Source organism: Mandrillus leucophaeus, unplaced genomic scaffold (genome assembly GCF_000951045.1).
Source record: "Mandrillus leucophaeus isolate KB7577 unplaced genomic scaffold, Mleu.le_1.0 Scaffold101, whole genome shotgun sequence".
NCBI classification, from domain to species: Eukaryota; Metazoa; Chordata; class Mammalia; order Primates; family Cercopithecidae; genus Mandrillus; species Mandrillus leucophaeus.
In genome coordinates, this window is record NW_012098210.1 from 1,815,543 (window position 1) to 1,835,131 (window position 19,589).

The following is a 19,589-nucleotide window of genomic DNA, read 5'->3' on the forward strand; positions in this document are numbered from 1 at the left end:
GCTGGGACTACAGGCGCCCGCCACCTCACCCGGCTAGTTTTTTGTATTTTTTAGTAGAGACGGGGTTTCACCGGGTTAGCCAGGATGGTCTCGATCTGCTGACCTCGTGATCCGCCCGTCTCGGCCTCCCAAAGTGCTGGGATTACAGGCTGGAGCCACCGCGCCCGGCCGAAAAGGGCATATTTGAATAAGTAAATGTGCAGCTGACTGAGGTAGAGAAGAGGTCAAAGGGCCCTCTGGGGGACTTTAATCTGGGCTTTGTGGGCTCTTCCTTCCGGGCCCTTTACATCTGCCATGGGCAGGAGTTCTAAGGTCAGGAAATGCATGTCTTTTTCTTCCCAGTGCAAGTGCGCCCAGTACTGGCCAGACCAAGGCTGCTGGACCTATGGGAATATTCGGGTGTCTGTAGAGGATGTGACTGTCCTGGTAGACTACACAGTACGGAAGTTCTGCATCCAGCAGGTACTGTCTCCTCTGTCCTTTCTCAGTTCTTATGTTGGACCTGCTGACCACTAAGAGAGAGGGAACAGGCTGGGTCATCCCCCCTTACTCAGGGTGGTCAGGAGTTGCTGAGTATGCAGTATGTGAATTCTGAAACCAGAGATCTGGGCTCAAGGGAACTTCTCTGTCAAAGCTAAAGGAGCAGTATTTTCATGACTGATGAAAAATTACCTGTTGAGATGAAGTCTGATCATTTAAATATGACCAAGCACTGTGCAAAGGGAGTAAGAGGAGGCAGTGCAGTCTCCTAGGTGCTTGACTCACCTTTCTCCTCCTTTCCTACTCCAAAGACTCCTAATGTCAAGGATGTGATGAGCCTGCCCCAGCCCTCCAGGCAACCCTGGAGACCTGAGCAAAGGTCACCTTCAGCCAAGGGGCAGTGTGGTACTACGAAAAGAGGGCTTAGCTGGGAGCACTGCATTTTAGTTCTGACCCTGCCACTGACTAGTTGTGGGATCTTGTGTCCGTGGTTAACTAACTCCCCTGGGTACACTCACTTTTCCATTGTCACTGACAACCACAGCTGTCACCTTCCGTCCCCTGGTACTGCCCACCCTTGGGTATCAGGGCCAACACACAGGATCTCCTCACTTCACAGGTGGGCGACATGACCAACAGAAAGCCACAGCGCCTCATCACTCAGTTCCACTTTACCAGCTGGCCAGACTTTGGGGTGCCTTTTACCCCGATCGGCATGCTCAAGTTCCTCAAGAAGGTGAAGGCCTGTAACCCTCAGTATGCAGGGGCCATCGTGGTCCACTGCAGGTCAGTGTGGCCTGACCCTTGTCCCCCCACCCCTACATGTTGCCCCCATGGCCAGAGCAGGGGAATAGCACAAGGGCCCTGGCTAAGGAGGCTGACACGGAGTAGATGAACTACTGGGGCACCAGCGCAACAGCCAGAGACTCCAAGTTCTAGTGCAGGGTGGAGAATATGACTTGAGGCAGGAGAGTAGGGCAGTCCTCCAAGATTAGGAGCTGGGAGACCCTGCTATGAAGCCAAAAGGCTAGGTCAAGTGCTGGCCATGTATATTTGCAGCCTTCGGACCCTTCTAAGTATCAGAATGCTTCGTCCTAATAGCTGGAGGTCAGGATTCAGGACATACTGGAGTTGTTGGCTTCTGGAGAGTCCCAGCTCCACCCCATTCAGAATTAGGATTTAGACCCTGAAGGAAGAGCCCCCGCCTGTGTTGCCCCTCCCTGTCTGCTCCCACAAGGCAGGCCAACCATCCCTATAACCCCCTGCTTTCTGGCTACAGTGCAGGTGTAGGGCGTACAGGTACCTTTGTCGTCATTGATGCCATGCTGGACATGATGCATACAGAACGGAAGGTGGACGTGTATGGCTTTGTGAGCCGGATCCGGGCACAGCGCTGCCAGATGGTGCAAACGGATGTGAGTGATCTGTGGGTCAGGTAGGGGGGTGGGTTCCAGGACTAAAACATCTGCTCGCATTGAGGATTCACTCAGACTCACAGGTTATTATAAATGATTATAATACAGTGTGATTGTGGGAGAAAGAAAGAGCAGACTGTTACTGTGTCTATGTAGAAAAAGGAAGACATAAGACACTCCATTTTATTCCGTACTAAGAAAAATTCTTCTGCCTTGAGATGCTGTTAATCTGTAACCCTAGCCCCAACCCTGTGCTCACAGAAGCACATGCTATATGGACTCAAAGTTTAATGGATTTAGGGCGGTGCAGGATGTGCTTTGTTAAAAATGTGTTTGCAGGCAGTATGCTTGGTAAAAGTCATCGCCATTCTCCAGTCTCGAGTACCCACGGACACAATGCACTGTGGAAGGCCGCAGGGACCTCTGCCCAAGAAAGCCTGGGTATTGTCCAAGGTTCCTCCCCGCTGAGACAGCCTGAGATATGGCCCCATGGGAAGGGAAAGACCTGAACGTCCCCCAGCCCGACACCCGTAAAGGGTCTGTGCTGAGGAGGGTTAGTGAAAGAGGAAGGCTTCTTTGCAGTTGAGATAAGAGGAAGGCATCTGTCTCCTGCTCCTCCCTGGGAATGGAATGTCTGGTGTAAAACCCGATCATACGTTCTATTTACTGGGATAGGAGAAAACCGCCTTATGGCTGGAGGTGAGACATGCTGGCGGCAATACTGCTCTTTACTGCACTGAGATGTTTGTGTAAAGTCAGACATAAATCTGACCTACGTGCACATTGAGGCACAACACCTTTCCTTAAACTTACTTATGACACAGAGTCCTTTGCTCATGTTTTTCTGCTCACCCTCTGCCCACCATTACCCTATAGTCCTGCCACATCCCCTTCACCAAGATGGTAGAGGTAGTGATCAGTAAATACTGAGGGAACTCAGAGACCAGTCCCAGCGCGGGTCCTCCATATGCTGAGCGCCGGTCCCCTGGCCCACTGTTCTTTCTCTACACTTTGTCTCTGTGTCTTATTACTTTTCTTAATCTCTTGTCCCCCCTGACAAGAAACACCCACAGGTGTGGAGGGGCTGGCCCGCTTGAAGTGATGAAGGGCTCTTATAAATTATGTATTCAAAGAAACTGAGCACAGAGGAGGTTGTGGTTTCATGCCTGGGAGAGTCAGGAAGGCAGATGACAGGTTATTGGACTTCAAGGATTAGGGAACAGGCAGCTGAAAGAACCAGTGCCCAGAGACATGATGAAGCTCAGCCATATCTGGAAGTAGCAGTGAGACTGGCTCTGCAGTTGGAGCCTAGCACCAGGAGGGAGGCAGGGACCAGACTGTCGGAGACTTTGGGTGTCTCCAGTTTCTGACAGCCCCTTCAGACTATTAAATCTGCACTCTCAGAATGAGGAGGAATTGAGTTTGTCCTTCTCTCCAGGCGTCCACCACCCCCAAGGTAGACCTGGACCCTTCTTCCCAAGTTAAGCAGCCCCACAGGGACTCCTGCATTTCAAGTCCCACTTCACTAAATTGGGATAATAAGAGGAAGTCCTTTTATTCCTGCTAGGATCAAAGGAGAAATGGACTGGAGTGAAGTGGGGGTGGGAGCGGGTGATCTGGCATGAGAACTATGTTGTATGTAAGCAAGAACTTGTGTGTCATTCGTGTTTCAGATGCAGTATGTCTTCATATACCAAGCCCTTCTGGAGCATTATCTCTATGGAGATACAGAACTGGAAGTGACCTCTCTAGAAACCCACCTGCAGAAAATTTACAACAAAATTCCAGGAACCAGCAACAATGGATTAGAGGAGGAGTTTAAGGTGAATTGGAGCTGGATAACCTCCTTCAGATTGAAAGATCCTTGTAATCTGTGGAACATGGGATGCCTGACTGTGCATTTGCCAACAGTGAATCCCCTTGTGAGGCATGCCAGTGGTTAAGGAGGTGGTCCTTTCCTCATACTCTAGTAATTCTCAGCTCATCCTGCACGTTGGAATCACTTCATTTGTGTTTGAGTAGGGAGAAGCAGGCAACAGTATTTTAAGGCCCCCAACCCTCCGAGGTGATTATGATATACAGCAAGAGCAGTTTTTTCTGTAAGAGCCAGATAATAAATGTTTTGGCTTTGCAGGCCACATGGTTTCTGTCCAGCTACTTAGTGCTGTCTTTGTAACACAAAGGCAACCATAACCAATAGGTAAACATAATGAGTGTAGCTGTTTTGTAAAACTTTATTTGCAGGCAGCAGACCACAGTTGGCCTCTGGACCTTAGATCACTGATAACTCCTATATGCCACTAGACAATGGTTCCCAACACACCTAAGGCATATGTCTCACACTGTCATCAGTAAAAGTGCTCTCCCAGCCCGGGCACAGTGGCTCACCCCTGAAATCCCAGCACTTTGGGAGGCTGAGACAGATGGATCACGAGGTCAGGAGTTCAAGACCACCGTGGCCAATATGGTGAAACCCCATCTCTACTAAAAATACAAAAAGTAGCTGGGCATGATGGCACATGCCTATAGTCCCAGCTACTGGGGAGGCTAAGGCGAGATAATCTCTTGAACCTGGAAGGCAGAGGTTGCAGTGAGCCAAAATTGTGCCACTGCACTCCAGCCTAGGCAACAGAGCTAGACTCCATCTCAAAAAAAAAAGTGCTCTCTCAGAAGCAGGAGATTCTGGGTTGGGGTAGGGAGGACCACTTTCCTTAGAGAAGTTCTTGTCAAATAATAGCACATGCACAGATTTCCTTGGGATCCTGTCAAGATGTGGGTTCTTTTGCCAGGCGTGGTGGCTCATGCCTGTAATCCCAGCACTTTGGGAGGCCAAGTCAGGCAGATCACCTGAAGTCAGGAGTTCAAGACCAGCCTGGCTAACATGGTGAAACCCCATCACTTCTAAAAGTACAAAAATTAGCTGGGCATGGTGGCACATGCCTGTAATCCCAGCTACTTGGAAGGCTGGGGCAGGAGAATCACTTGAACTCAGGAGGCAGAGATTGCAGTAAGCTGATTGTGGCACTGCATTCCAGCCTGGGTGACAGAGCAAGACTCTGTCTCAAAAAAAAAAAAAAAAAAGATGTAGGTTCTGATTCAGCAGGTATGAGTTAGAGCTTGAGATTCTGCATTTCTTTCTCTTTCTTTTTTTTTTGAGATGGAGTTTCACTCTTGTCACCCGGGCTGGGGCTGGGGTGTGCAATAGCGCGATCTCAGCTCACTGCAACCTCTGCCTCCGGGTTCAAGGGATTCTTCTGTCTCAGTCTCATGAGTAGCTGGGTCTACAGGCACGTGCCACTACCCCTGGCTAATTTTTAGTAGAGACAGGGTTTCACCATGTTGGTTATGTGGGTCTCAAACTCCTAACCTCAGTTGATCGCCCACCTTGGCCTCCCAAAGTGCTGGGATTACAGGCATGAGCCACCATGCCCGGCTTGAGATTCTGCATTTCTAATAAGATGGAGCCAACGCTGCTGGTGTATGGGCTACACTTTGAATAGCAAATGTCAAGAAGGAGCCTCAGAATCAGGGGAAGGGAGGATGCGATTCTGAATAAGTTTGAAGAGCCTAAGGCAGCCTCTGGGGGTGGAACTGCAGAGTGGACACACTCCCTCCTACAATGCTGGGATCCCTTGCTCCAGGATCACAAAATTCCAGGCCAGGAGACTCTCAAGAGAGTCCACAGGAGCCTGGAAGGTAGCATTTCCCAAACAGGCTCTTGGCTTCAGGGTTCTGACAAGAACACATGGGAACAGAGGTCAGGGCCCTGGTGAGAAGAGCAGTATGGAGCCAGAGTGGCCTGAAGGTGCAGGCCGAGTAACAGGTATAATCTTGTCAAGTTCAGTTACTGGGATTAGTAATGTTTCCCCTCCCCTTCCCAATTCAGAAGTTAACATCAATCAAAATCCAGAATGACAAGATGCGGACTGGAAACCTTCCAGCCAACATGAAGAAGAACCGTGTTTTACAGATCATTCCATGTAAGAGCCCTCCCTCCACTCCAGAGCCTTATTGCCCCATCCCTCAATTCCCTCCACCCCTTCCACTTCTCAGGTACTAGTTAATGATTGGCTTGTAGACAAAAACCATGGCGTTGCCTCTTGTTGCATCCAGTTAACAACATGGCGTTGCCTCTTGTTGCACCTTAGTGGCTTCTGGAAATAAAAGAACGTAAAAGCCAAAGGCTTTCTCCCTAATGAGCTAGGAACAGACATGTCGTTGCCCAGCTGGGATTCTGTCTGCCCAGGGCCTGAGGTGGGAGCAATGCAAGGAGAGGGAGAAGACAAATGATATTGGCTAGAGCTGCTGTCCTTCTTACAGATGAATTCAACAGAGTGATCATTCCAGTTAAGCGGGGCGAAGAGAATACAGACTATGTGAATGCATCCTTTATTGATGTAAGTGGTGGGTGTGACCCCTAAGCCCCCAACACCCCATGGAGATCCAGCCAGGACTTGCAGTGCCTCCCTCCCATACCTGCTGGGGAGGATCATGTTTGAATCAGTCAACAAATAGTGAATTGATACCCACCCACCCACTCACCCTGTACATTAGGTTTGTCCAGCTCCGTAGAGCAGAAGGTGGGGAAAAACAGATGGCATGCAGCAGTATAATACCTGGAAGAAAAAGTTCACAGTGCAGACCACAGCCAAGAGGAACCTGGCTGCCCTCTGATCTTTCCCATTCCTGTCCTCTTCATCCTAGCTCTAATCCCTGTTTCCACTTCCCTGTCTCTTATAGAAAGCAACCAGCTTGTCAGATAGGGTTTAGTCCTTGGCCACAGGGGAGCTCTGTATGGGCTGAGTTTGCCTCCAAGCAGTCCCCATCCCTTCCTAGTGGCCTGTCTTCTCCACTAGTCCCTCTCTGATTAAACCATCTCACCCTTGCAATTAACCTGGCCCGTGCAGGGCTACCGGCAGAAGGACTCCTATATCGCCAGCCAGGGCCCTCTTCTCCACACAATTGAGGACTTCTGGCGAATGATCTGGGAGTGGAAATCCTGCTCTATCGTGATGCTAACAGAACTGGAGGAGAGAGGCCAGGTGAGCTTAAAAGGTCCTGGGCGTTGAGAGACAGCATGAAAAGGTGTGTGTGTAAATAGGGAGGTTGGGAAGGCAAGAAGGTGTTTGGACCTTGTCTTTGACTTATACAGTCCAAAGAGTACATTTGCATAGTATAAGTACATACTTAAAAGGTATATAAATACATACGCATTTCCAGGCTTGCCCAGCCAGTTGGTGTCTAAGCAGTCGTTAGCTTCTCCCAAGACTAGAAAAGCAGTGTGATCTGAGCCTCTATGTTATTCCCAGACAGCTCACACCCTTTCACTTTCTCCTGAATACAGTCCCCCTAGCCTAGCCTTTGCACAGTGCCCCAGGCAGGGCACCCTCTCCTTCCCAGTGCCCCAGGCAGGGCAGCTAGATGAAGATTCTGAGGTAGACCCAGTATGAGTGTCCCTAAGAAGGGATTGCCTCATTGCTGACTACATAAAATAAAGCAGTAGAATTTAAGAAATTGCACAAACAAGAAACTTACAGTCTAATATTCAATAAGAAGGAAATCTTTTAAAGAAAAAAGCCCTCCAAGTCAATTAAAAAGCAGAGTTGTATGGAAACTCATACTAAAAAGGGACCCTAGCAGTCCCCTAGGTCAATTTCCTCTCAGTATAGGAAACCTCCTAATATTGTTCCTGAGTCAGAATCATACAGCCTCTACTAAGCACATTCAATCTCAGGGATATCTCCCTCACCCCCCACATTACAGGGGAACCCAGTCTGTGTTTTGACAATGCTTATTCTTTTAAAAATTATTTCTATTGAGGTTGCACATTGCAGCAAATGAGTGATTCATTATGTCTGGAGTGTCACTTAGCAGGGATCAGAATCCAGAGAATGGGCCTGGAGAGAAGCTAGCAAGGCCTGGTGAGAAAATTCCTTTAAGCCACAGTGAAGAGTTTGATCTTCACAAAGGAGTTGAAGAGCCCTTGACAACATCCAGTTTGTGTTTTGTTTTGTTTTTTTGAGACGGAGTCTCGCTCTGCCGCCCAGGCTGGAGTGCAGTGGCCGGATCTCAGCTCACTGCAAGCTCCGCCTCCTGGGTTTACGCCATTCTCCTGCCTCAGCCTCCCAAGTAGCTGGGACTACAGGCGCCGGCCACGTCGCCCAGCTATTTTTTTTTTTGTATTTTTAGTAGAGACGGGGTTTCACCGTGTTAGCCAGGATGGTCTCGATCTCCTGACCTCGTGATCCGCCCGTCTCGGCCTCCCAAAGTGCCGGAATTACAGGCTTGAGCCACCGCGCCCGGCCCAGTTTGTGTTTTTTAAAAACTCCCTCTGGCAGCAGTGAGGAGGACGCTTTAGAAATGCGGAAGCTGTGGCAGTAATGCTGGTGGCCTGGACTCAGGTGGTGAGAGGGTGCTATCCCAGAGAGGGTGAAGTGAGGAGGAATTAAAGATGGCACCCACTCATGACTCATTGAATTTATAGTCCAACATTTAAAATACAAAGTATGTTTTACATTAGTTGTCCCAAGTCACTACTTGTTCCCCATCTGTACTTATGTTAACTTTGGTACAAGGCTTTACAATATTTGCTCACCCTGATGTTTCATTACATCAGGTTGTTTTGTTTGTTTGTTTGTTTTTGAGACAAGGTCTCATTTTGTCACCCAGGCTGGAGTGCAGTGGCACGATCTCGACTCACTGCAGCCTCAACCTCCCAGGTTCAAGTGATCCTCCCACGTAGCCCACCAAGTAGCTAGGACTAAAGGCACGTGCCACCACGCCCAGCTAGTTTTTGTATTTTTTTGTAGAGACGGGGTTTCACCATGTTGCCCAGGCTGGTCTTGAACTCCTGGACTCAATTGATCCACCCACCTATTAACCCTAAGTGCTAGGATTACAGGTTTGAGCCATAGTGCCCGGCATTTTTTTGAATTGTAATCAGCCATTTAACTCATTAGCTATTCTTCTTAGACTTGTATGATGTACCTAATCAACAGACATACTTTGTAGGTCTCCATCATTTTTTTTTTGAGACAGAGTCTCACTGTGTCACCCGGGCTGGAGTACAATGGCACAATATGGGCTCATTACAGCCTCTGCCTCCCAGGTTCTAGCAATTCTCCTGCCACAGCCTCCCTAGTAACTGGGATCAAAGATACCCACCATTCATGCCCAGCTAATTTTTGTATTTTTGTAGGCATGGGGTTTCACCATGTTGGCCAGGCTGGTCTCAAACTCCTGACCTCAGGTGATCTGCCTGACTCAGCCTCCCAAAGTGCTGGTACTACAGGCGTGAGCCACCGCGCCCAGCGTCTTCATCATCGTTTTAATAACAATACTGACAAGGTGGGAGGTTTGGTTAAGGTGCTTGGCTTTGCACTCAAGGAAGCACATACCTGAGTAACAAAGGCCATTTAGGAAATGAGCCATCGTGTTCTCAGGAGCTAGGTGCCTATTCCCAGCCCTCTCTGATCAACCGTGTTGGAACCTGCAGATCAGACTGGGGCCCTACATGTGGTTCCTCCTGCACCCCTGCCCTCCAGATATGTGATGGGCAGGACCAAAGAGCAGGCCAAACAGCTGGAACCGCGAACACAAGGACCATCTCAGCCCACTGCCCTGTGATAAAATGTGGCCCAGTGAACATTTCCACCTCTGTCCCGTCAGATGCAGGCTCTTCCATCCTTGAAAAGGACCTAGTAAGAGTAAAGGGTAGGGGACCAGGAAGCATTTCATGTGTATGGCAGTGGGGAGAAGAGTCATGCACACACAAATTCTCCTACCCGCTGAGTGAGGCCTCTCCCTTCACCTTCCACTGTACCTTATGCTCTATCTTCCTAGGGCCAGTGAAGCAGACAGTAGTGCTTGCCCTCAGAAGCTTCTGAGTGGATCAGAACAGGATATTAGTGATGTTCTTTACAAGGCCTCACTGGACCCCAAGTTCACTTTCTGTTCCATTCATGTTGTCAAGTGTAGGTTCCAGAGATCATTAACGCAATAGGCCTAAATGATGCAATGAAAGGTGCCTACATTTATACAGTGACACTACCATCGTCACTTACAATATTAAGTTCCCAGAGAAAAAAAATCCGATCCCAAAATATAAATTCTATACCTATATAAATTAAAATCCCAAAGGAATTAAGAATTTTAAATTATCTCCTTCTGCTTTTTTTTTTCTTTTTTTTGAGATGGAATCTCACTCTGTTCGCCAGACTGGAGTACAGTGGCACGGTCTCAGCTCACTGCAACCTCCGCCTCCAGGATTCAAGCAATTCTCCCACCTCAGCCTCCTGAGTAGCTGGGATTACAGGCATGCACTACCATGCCCAGCTGATTTTCATATTTTTAGTAGAGACAGGGTTTCATCATGTTGGCCATGCTGGTCTCAAACTCCTGACCCCAAGTGATCCGCCTGCCGTAGCCTCCCAGAGTGCTAGGATTACAGGCATGAGCCATTGCCCCTGGCCGCCTTCTGCTCCGTTTTAAGTAAAAGGGTTCACCAGGATGCCTGGTAAGCCTTGGGTTCCCTCAGCAGCTGCAGCTTGGACCATCCGCCTGGGCAGTCAGAGCAGTGCCAGGAACTCCCATGCTAGGTTAGCCCAACCCTAGGCCTCATCCTGCTTCTCTAAAGCATAGTGAAACATGATAGCATTAGTCTCCACAAAGCTGTGTGTCCCCATCACCAGTGTCAGCCTTAGATCGCATAAGAGACTTCATGCTGTCTGGTGGAAAGACAAAGTGGGAGAAAAGACAGAAAAGCTTCTGTTTCACTTCTTTAAGATGCTGTTATCTAGAGGCCATAACCTGAATACACAAATCTGAGATGTAACTCCAGTCCCCAGCTTTTCTTCTACTGGTCTTGAACACCCATTCCCTATCTTCTGTCCCTTACCCACTGATGATTTTAACAGCAGGCTTACTGCTCCTTTTGAGCCCCTGTTCCTGACTCTGGTTTTGGAGGCATCAGTCACCATGTGGATGATCCATCTATCCTTAGTCTTTCTATTTCTCAGCTTCCTCAGCCACCTCATCCTGTGGTCAAGTCACGATCTGCCCTGTATCCGCACCACCTTTAGAATCTCAACAAGGCATCCGCCCTGGTTACTGCCTCCTTCCTCCCACCTCAGTATTCTCTTTTACTCCAGTCATTTTTGTCTTCGTCAAGTCCTTAGAGCCATTAATGCCTCCACTTTCTCAACATCAGCCACCCCAAACATGTCCTCACCTTCCTTCTTACTCTGTTTTTGTGTTTTGAGTTTTGTTTTTGAGCGTTTGAGTTTTCTGATTGGAGTTTTTGTGGTATGTCATTATCATTATTACCTTTGTTTATTCCCTCATGCTTTTTTTTTTTTTTTTTTTTTTGAGACAGTCTCGCTCTGTTGCGCAGGCTGGAGTGCAGTGGCGTGATCTCAGCTCACTGCAAGCTCCGCCTCCCAGGTTCACGCCATTCTCCTGCCTCAGCCGCCCAAGTAGCTGGGACTACACGCGCCCGCCACCGTGCCCGGCTAATTTTTTTGTATTTTTAGTAGAGACGGGGTTTCACCATGTTAGCTAGTATCGTGTCGATCTCCTGACCTCATGATCTGCCCGCCTCGGCCTCCCAAAGTGCTGGGATTACAGGCGTGAGCCACCGCGCCCAGCATCCCTCATGCTTTCTTACTTTCATGGCAAGCTCTCTAGTAAAACCCAGATATATGCCTCTATCTGATATAGCAAACATCACTGGGCAAAAACACAAAACAGTGCCAAATGCTCTCACATTGAACTAATGACCACAAATCTCATAGGGGTAATTGGTGCCACCTAGCAATGCTATTGCTCTTCCTTTTCTTCCTGAAACCTCCAGCATCTGCTCTTGCCTGTCCCATCATACTCACACCTTAGCTTGTGACCTGGCCTCATTCTTCTCCAAGAAATCAGACAAGAACACTGTCATCCTCCCACCCCCAAACAACCAGCCTCTTCAAATCTGTACCAACTCTCTTCTCTCTTGTTACAGTGGAAAAGGGTTTCTGCATCTCTCAGTCCAGCTGTCCACTGTGCCTTTGGCCCCATTCTCTCCTGCCTACTCAGGGATGTTGCTGCTATAACCATCTTCTCTCCCACCTCCATCAGCAGTTCCCCTCTCTAACCACTACTTTCATCAGCCTATACATGTTACATTTCCTATCTTTTGAAAACAAAAAAATTTGCTGATCCCACTTTCCCTTCCAGCTACTATCCTGTTTTTCTGCACCCCTTCCCAGCAAAACTCCTTTAAAGAGTTGGCTTTCGGCCGGGTGCAGTGGCTCGAGCCTATAATCCCAGCACTTTGGGAGGCCAAGGTGGGCAGATCACAAGGTCAGAAGATCGAGACCATGCTGGCCAACATGCCAAAACCCCATCTCTACTAAAAATACAAAAATTAGCTGGGCGTGGTGGTGCATGCCTGTGATCCCAGCTACTCGGGAGGCTGAGGCAGGAGAATCGCTTTAACCAGGGAGTTGGAGGTTGCAGTGAGCCAAGATCGCGCCACTGCACTCCAGCCTGGTGACAGAGTGAGACTCCATCTCAAAAAAAAAAAAAAAAAGAGTTGGCTTTCTCCCCCCAAGTTCTTTCTTCACTCTGTTCCTTTCAGGTTTGGCCCCCCTGGGACTGCTTTAGTCGAGATCACCAGTGACTGACCTCTTGCCAAATCCACAGGTCATTTCTCTTTTCTGATTTTTTTTTTTTTTTTGTCCTTACAGCAGCATTTGATAGAGTCAGTGCCTCCCTTCTCCTCCTCAGAACACTTACTTCCACAGCATCACCCCACTCACTCACCTGGCAGTTCCTTTGTTATTTCTTTGTGACCTCCTCCTCTAAAACATTGGAGTATACTAGATTCAGGTACTAGCCCACTCTGTTTTCTTTTGACACACTAGCCCTTCAGGATCTCAGCCAGTCCTGTGGCTTTAAGTACAACCCATATGCCAGGGATCCTGAATCTACGTCTCCAGCCCAGTCACCTGTCCCCCTTCCCAATGTGGGCTCCTGATTTCCTCCTTCCCCTGACACTAGTCCACCCCACTCCTAGCCTTCTAAATAAATAGCCACCTTCTGCCCAGTTGCTCATGTCTAAAATCTGAGAGTTACCTTCCTTACTCCCCTCTCCTCACCCCTCACATCCAGTCTGCTACTAAGTCCTGATACAGGCAGAGCCTCCCCACTTTTCTCCAGCATAACTGCTGTCATTCAAACAAGCCCTCGTCTCTCACTGCTTGCCCGTGGGACTCTGGGGATGACTCGTATGCGCAGCCTCGTCTGCAGTGGCCTGGCAACTGGTCCTCCTGCTCCCATTCTAACCCACCTTTAGTTCTTCATATGGCAGCTGCTGGTCCTTCTGAAAATATAAATCATTGTCACTCCTTGTCTTAAAAATCCTCTTTGAGGCCAGGTGCGGCAGCTCATGCCTGTAATCCCAGCATTTTGGGAGGCCAAGGCAGGTGGATCACATGAGGTCAGGAGTTCAAGACCAGCCTGACCAACATGGAGAAACCCCATCTCTACTAAAAATACAAAATTAGCGGGCATGGTGGCGCGTGCCTGTCATCCCAGCTACTTGGGAGGCTGAGGCAGGAGAATCGCTTGAACCTGGGAGGCAGAGGTTGCAGTGAGCCAAGATTGTGCCATTGCACTCCAGCTTGGGCAACAAGAGTGAAACTCTGTCTCAAAAAAAAAAAAAAAAATCCTCTTTGGTCTTCCAGAGATCTTGAGAGAAAATCCACCCATGTATACAAAATTTAGAGACTTTTGGTCAGATACGGTGGCTCATGCCTGTAATCTTCCCACTTTGGGAGGCTGAGGCAGGTGGGTCACCTGAGGTCAAGAGTTTGAGACCAGCCTGGCCAACATGGCGAAACCCTGTCTCTACTAAAAATACAAAAATTAGCTAGGCATGGTGGCGCACACCTGTAGTCCCAGCTACTGGGGAATCTGGGGTGGGAGAATCACTTGAAACTGGGAGGCGGAGGTTGCAGTAAGCCAAGATCGTGCCGCTGCACTCCAGCCTGGGCAACAGAGCAAGACTCTCTCAAAAAAGAAAAAAAAAATTAGAGACTTTTAGTGTTGATATCTGGTCCCTAGACTTGATATGTATTTCTGTCTTAGAGATCACGCTTAATTCCTCCAGCACACACACTCTGTGACTCTCACACCCATCGGGACCTCATGGTTCTGATGGTTTTAAAGGCCAAGTCTTCATCCCAGCTGAGACATTGTGTAAATCAGTGTTGAGAAGGCACTATGGTAGCAAAAACCATTCCACCCACCAGTGCCATAAAAACTAATTATAATGCCTGACGAAGTGAGCCTTAATGAGAATTTTTTTTTCTTTTTTTGGGCTGTTCTGGTTGAAGAGAGGCCCAGAGCACCGATCCCTGAGGCATCCCCAGGGCTCCTAGAGAGCGTGGGTAGAAGAGCACTAGTCCAGGGCATGTCCTTGATTCACCACTTTAATAATCATGATTTTATTTGGACTGTGAGACTATTCACAACTTCTTTTTCTACTTAATTTTTTTCCAAATCTTTCAATGACATTATATGTATGGTTGAGAATTTTCAATTGCCAGTAGTGAAGAATCTCAGATCTTACCCCAAAATTCTCTAAAGAAATGGGCAGCATAACTGTGTGATGTTATATTTATGTATTTATGCCTTGGCTTGTTCTGCAGACATTGAACAAATTCATTTACCAGATACTGAGAGCCTACCATGTGCCAGGCATTGTGCAAGGTGTGGGGAATACAGAAATGAAAAGAGACGCAGCCACTCCCACAAGGAGCTGTAGAGGGAAGTGAGCCAGGTGCAAGCAAAGACAGACAGTAGACCACCTCCTGCTCACTAGCAAGGACAGAAAGGCGAGTGCTAGCAACTTGAAGGTACCTTGCAGATCAAAGAGATAAAGGTAAAAGGGAGAAAGGATACTGTGGCCTGGGCGGTGGTGAAGCCCGTGGCTGTCTGGGAATGTGAATTGGTTCGGATTTTCTGAATTAGCAATCTGGCGGATGTAAGCAGCGTTCACTATGAAGACACCCTATGGGAGAAAAAGAAAGGAATTGGAACAAAGATTTTCACTCCTTCTCTCCCTCCAGCCACCAAGTATTGGATACCCTGTGAGCCTGTAGTCAGAGTTCTTTACAGACCCCGTCAGTGTCTGTTGAGTCTCTGGTGAGGATAGGAAGCTAATTGGAATGATGTGATATAATGATCCTACAAGTTTTCAATACCTTGAGGACGAAGTGTGTCAGCGTAAGAGGTGGCTGTACTGAGAGAGGTCAGGCTGCTCGTGGGCAGTGCTGCTTTTATACATGTGGTACTCTGAGCCCCTCACCTCTCCAACTTGTCCCTCCAGGAGAAGTGTGCCCAGTACTGGCCATCCGATGGACTGGTGTCCTATGGAGATATTACAGTGGAACTGAAGAAGGAGGAGGAATGTGAGAGCTACACCGTCCGAGACCTCCTGGTCACCAACACCAGGGTAAGATGGGTGGTGGGTGGACTCTGCCCCCAGGAAAAGCAGGGTTACCCCTGCCTGCCTGATCCCCTTTCTTCCAAAGGAGAATAAGAGCCGGCAGATCCGGCAGTTCCACTTCCATGGCTGGCCTGAAGTGGGCATCCCCAGTGACGGAAAGGGCATGATCAGCATCATCGCCGCCGTGCAGAAGCAGCAGCAGCAGTCAGGGAACCACCCCATCACCGTGCACTGCAGGTATGGCTCACCCTTGCCCTCAGAGGGAGAGAGAAAGCAAGGAGGGGCAAACAGGGGAAGCTGGTGACCATGGGTCAGACTGAAGAAAGCCACACAAGAGCAAGATATTGGTGAGCACATGGTAGTCAAGATTGATGCCAAGACAGGATTGGATGCTAAGAGAGGACCTTGGAGCTAGAACTTGGCGCAATAAGTGCTAGAGGACTAATGTTCGGATAGTGGGCAGGAGAGCAGCAAGGGAGACTGGCAGTGGAGACCCCGGTTGTGCTGTGTGAGATAAGGGCCTGGCCTCCTTAAGAAGCACAGGAAAAGAGAACAGGGCAATTATCTTAAAAACAGTGGACTGTAGGTATGGCTTGCCCTGTCTGTACATTGAGGAAAAATGAACAAGACTAAGAACAGAGGGTGAAAGAGAAGAAGAGTCAAGGGTGTCTCCCAGGTTTGAGCCTGGGTTGGTGTGACCAGCAGAAGAAAGATAGTAAAGAGGCTTGTTTGAGGGGAAAAGTTGAATTTTGTTTGGGGCATGTTGCTGGAGATTGCATTTTAGAAAAAATGCACTCCTTTACTTAGAATCCTAACAACAGCTTACAAGGCCCAACATGTTCTAAGGGCTTCCTGGCCAGGGCCGGCAGAGGATGGTGTGTACCACAGGCTGGCTCTGACCCCACGCCCACCACTCTCCTTTCTTCTTTCATTAACTGCATGGCCTTCAGCACCCTGGGCACACACCTGCCATGGGCCTGAGATACCGTCCCAGGCAGCCACAGGGCTTTGTCCAAGCCTTCTCTGAGTACCCTGCCTAGAACTCCCACTCCTCTTTTCCCTTCTCTTAACACATATCTTGTCTAGGGACATTGCTAAATCCCACAGTCCCTGCCTCAGAGTAGGCACTCAGTGTCTGGTGGGTGAATCAGCTGATGACATTGAATAGGGGGATAGCGTCAAGGTCAGAGTCTGGATTCCTGGGATTTAGGAAGAAAGTGAGAGACATGGAAAGGAATCAGCAAATACACACCAGTGTAGGGAGGGGGTTTGTCAGGGAAAGGGAAAGACAGGACTAGAGCTAGTTCTAACCTGAGCAAACGGCAGGTCAGGACAACTCAGGCCAGCATGTGCAGGTGGACAGCAATGGCTCCGTGCTGGTGGGGTATGAGTGAAGGTCATCCCCCACAGTTCAATAGGTGAGTCCCTCCACAATACATGGGGCCATGCAGGAAGGGCACAGGGTACACTGCCTCCCGACCCAGAACCGGTCCAGGCTGGGTGGGGGCCCACAGGGCAAAGGCGAGCACCGGCTGCCTGCCCCCACCTCTTTGTCTACCACTTACCACTGTCACTCACCCCCTTGCACAGAGGGCCATGTCGGGTGTGGTAAATGTGTCTGCTCTGTTGCAGCGCTGGGGCAGGAAGGACGGGGACCTTCTGTGCCCTGAGCACCGTCCTGGAGCGTGTGAAAGCAGAGGGGATTTTGGATGTCTTCCAGACTGTCAAGAGCCTACGGCTACAGAGGCCACACATGGTCCAGACACTGGTATGCTGCCCACATATCTGTCCCTGCCACCACACCACCTGCAGCCCTTCTCTGTCAGGGCCAGCTCAGGGAGGAGGCTCTTCAGAGGGGCCCACCCAGGAGTCAGAAGACTGTCTAAACACAGACCTTCCCTTCCCCTCCCAAGGTGCCCCAGATACACAGGAAGCACGTTGGGAGGCAGGATGGCAGCAATGGGAACGTAGCCCCTGTTGCCAGAGGATGGGCCAGGTTAGAAGGGGGTGTCTGGGTGCCCCACAGGGCTCATCTGCACTTCTCTGTGGGTAAGGAAGATCCAGGAGGAGTACCTGCCTTTGGGCTTGGGCTCCCTGTTGAGAGGTCTGACTTTTAACAAGCCACACATCCACAGAGGTTTCCCTGAATCCCATGGAGCTAGAAATGTTTGAGGAGTAAAGAAAAGTGAATGTTAGTAGGTTTGGGAGACAAGGTTCTGAGAGCCAGGGTGCATGCTAGCCTGGCAGCCATGGTAAGTGTGGGCCATGCTCTGTTGCACTGTCTCCCAGCCCAGCACATGCATGTCTGACCTCTGTAGAGCCTGGGTCAGCTCTGGTCAGCTCTGCTTGTAGAAGGTCTGCTGCATTCAGCCCAGAAGGGGAATGCTGTCAGAACTGTGGCAGGCAGATCAGAGCTCAGGTGAAAGTTCAAAAACATTCAGTTCCTCTCGATTTTCCATCTTCAAAAAAAAAAAAAAAAGAGTCTGTTAGGAATTACAGGTACTGTGTGTTCTTCAGTAACCCTGGCTTTTTCCCTATCTTTCACTCTCCAGGAACAGTATGAGTTCTGCTACAAGGTGGTGCAGGAATATATTGATGCATTCTCAGATTATGCCAACTTCAAGTAAGCGGCAACAAGCGTCTGTGGACCAGGAGGATTGCCTTTAATATTTTGTAATATTCTGTTTTGTTAATATACCCCAAATTGTGTATATATCTTATAACTGTTTTAGAAATTGGTACATAGGCTTCTATTACCTATTAGGTGGAAATTTTATATGTAAATGTGTTAGCACTGATAGTCCTTTTTCCAATGTTTTATTGGGGAATTAAATAGTGTGATGTTTGGACCGATATCGTGAAATCCTCAGCCAGGAAATTGGGCTGGATTGTGCTTTGGTTAATATATCTTTCCCTAAAGAAGATAAACACAAAATCCATTCCAGGTAGCTCGGCACCAACTAAGAAAAAAAGCACAAAGTACTCAGAGCTCTAGAGGAAAGTGGTTGTCCCCATACCATCATGCACTGTAAATATCCCTCCCCTCTGTCCCTGGTCCCCTCCCCCATCCCCACCACCTATATCATGGGAGTAATAGGACCAGAGCGGTATCTCTGGCACCACACTAGGGACTATCAGGTAATAAAAGCTTTGACTCCCTGAGGAAATGTCTCTCCCTTTGTCTGGGGGTGGGTCAGCCATACAGGCTGGGGCTCGGCTGTTCATGGCCCTGCTGTTGCTGTTCTCTCTGAGCAATCGGAGAGAGGCCACAGTCCCCTAACTCCTCCTATCCACCAAACACAGCCTCTCCAGTTCTTAGGTGATCTCCAGGACCCTCCTTTCATTGCCAGCACATCTTTGGTTTAGTGGTCCTGGCCAGCCTTCCTCCCTATGGAAGGTGGCCAGGTCCTCACTGAGTCTCCTTAAGGACGGGGGCACAGGGGAGAGTGGAGCTGACTCAGCTTTGGGCTGAGGCCAGTCTGACCTCTCCAGTCTGTGGTGCTTTGCTACAAAGCTGTCTGGATTGTGTCACCCTGTCCAGGATAAGTCTTTATATCCACATGTATTGTGTTGAATTGCTTCCATTTTCTTTCATACGGGTCCTCATTTCTGGGAATGTGAATGTTTCTCAGATCTAGAAGTCAGGATGGTGGGAGTCTTAGATCCCAACTTGGTTTTGAGTGACATGTTAGACAAAAGTGTTGAACTTTTGTTTCTTAAAGAAGCTGGATGTTCATTTATGTCTCCTATAACAGTCTGCCCTGTCCAGAGACCCAGTATCCTTAGGATATTGTTCTCATCCTCATGGTTGAAGCTGGGTCACTGCCATGTCCATATTCTACCCTGAGGAAAGAGCATGGAGAGCCAGCAGCTTCATTTCTAAGGACAGGAAGCCAAATCTGCACTTTTCATTTCCACTCATACCCCACCCCATATTCCACTCATTGGCTTCACAAGGTTTTCACCTGGTCATAGCTATGCCTAACTACAGGGTGTGCTGGGGAAGTGTGATCTTGATCTTTTGTTGCGTTGGGAGAATGGGTCTGTCCACTGCCTCCCAGCCTCATCAGCAGCTTACTACAGGAGCAGGAGAGTGAACTGGTGGCTGTGGCTGTCAGGCAGGGCCTTTCTTGAAGAGCCAGCACAGGCCTGGGCTCCGCAGAGGCTTCTGGAGTGAGAGGTGGCACCCCAGCCTGGTC

At 49.0% G+C, this 19,589-nt stretch overlaps 1 protein-coding gene across 3 annotated transcripts in view; it reads left to right on the forward strand.

The window, feature by feature from the left end:
* The window catches only part of PTPRA (protein tyrosine phosphatase, receptor type, A), a 189,809-nt gene extending 170,857 nt beyond the window's left edge, over window positions 1-18,952 (forward strand). For 2 of the 3 annotated variants that reach the window (XM_011974654.1, XM_011974651.1), the window contains 11 exons: window positions 343-462; window positions 1,100-1,266; window positions 1,760-1,895; window positions 3,569-3,718; window positions 5,782-5,875; window positions 6,216-6,292; window positions 6,803-6,937; window positions 15,271-15,396; window positions 15,476-15,627; window positions 17,023-17,158; window positions 17,943-18,952. In XM_011974654.1, coding sequence (XP_011830044.1) covers window positions 343-462; window positions 1,100-1,266; window positions 1,760-1,895; window positions 3,569-3,718; window positions 5,782-5,875; window positions 6,216-6,292; window positions 6,803-6,937; window positions 15,271-15,396; window positions 15,476-15,627; window positions 17,023-17,158; window positions 17,943-18,017 — 1,368 coding nt within the window. In that variant the 3' untranslated portion in view covers window positions 18,018-18,952. The remainder of the gene's footprint in view (window positions 1-342; window positions 463-1,099; window positions 1,267-1,759; window positions 1,896-3,568; window positions 3,719-5,781; window positions 5,876-6,215; window positions 6,293-6,802; window positions 6,938-15,270; window positions 15,397-15,475; window positions 15,628-17,022; window positions 17,159-17,942) is intronic. The other variant, XM_011974659.1, reaches the window with a different exon arrangement.
* Window positions 18,953-19,589: the final 637 nt, after the last annotated feature.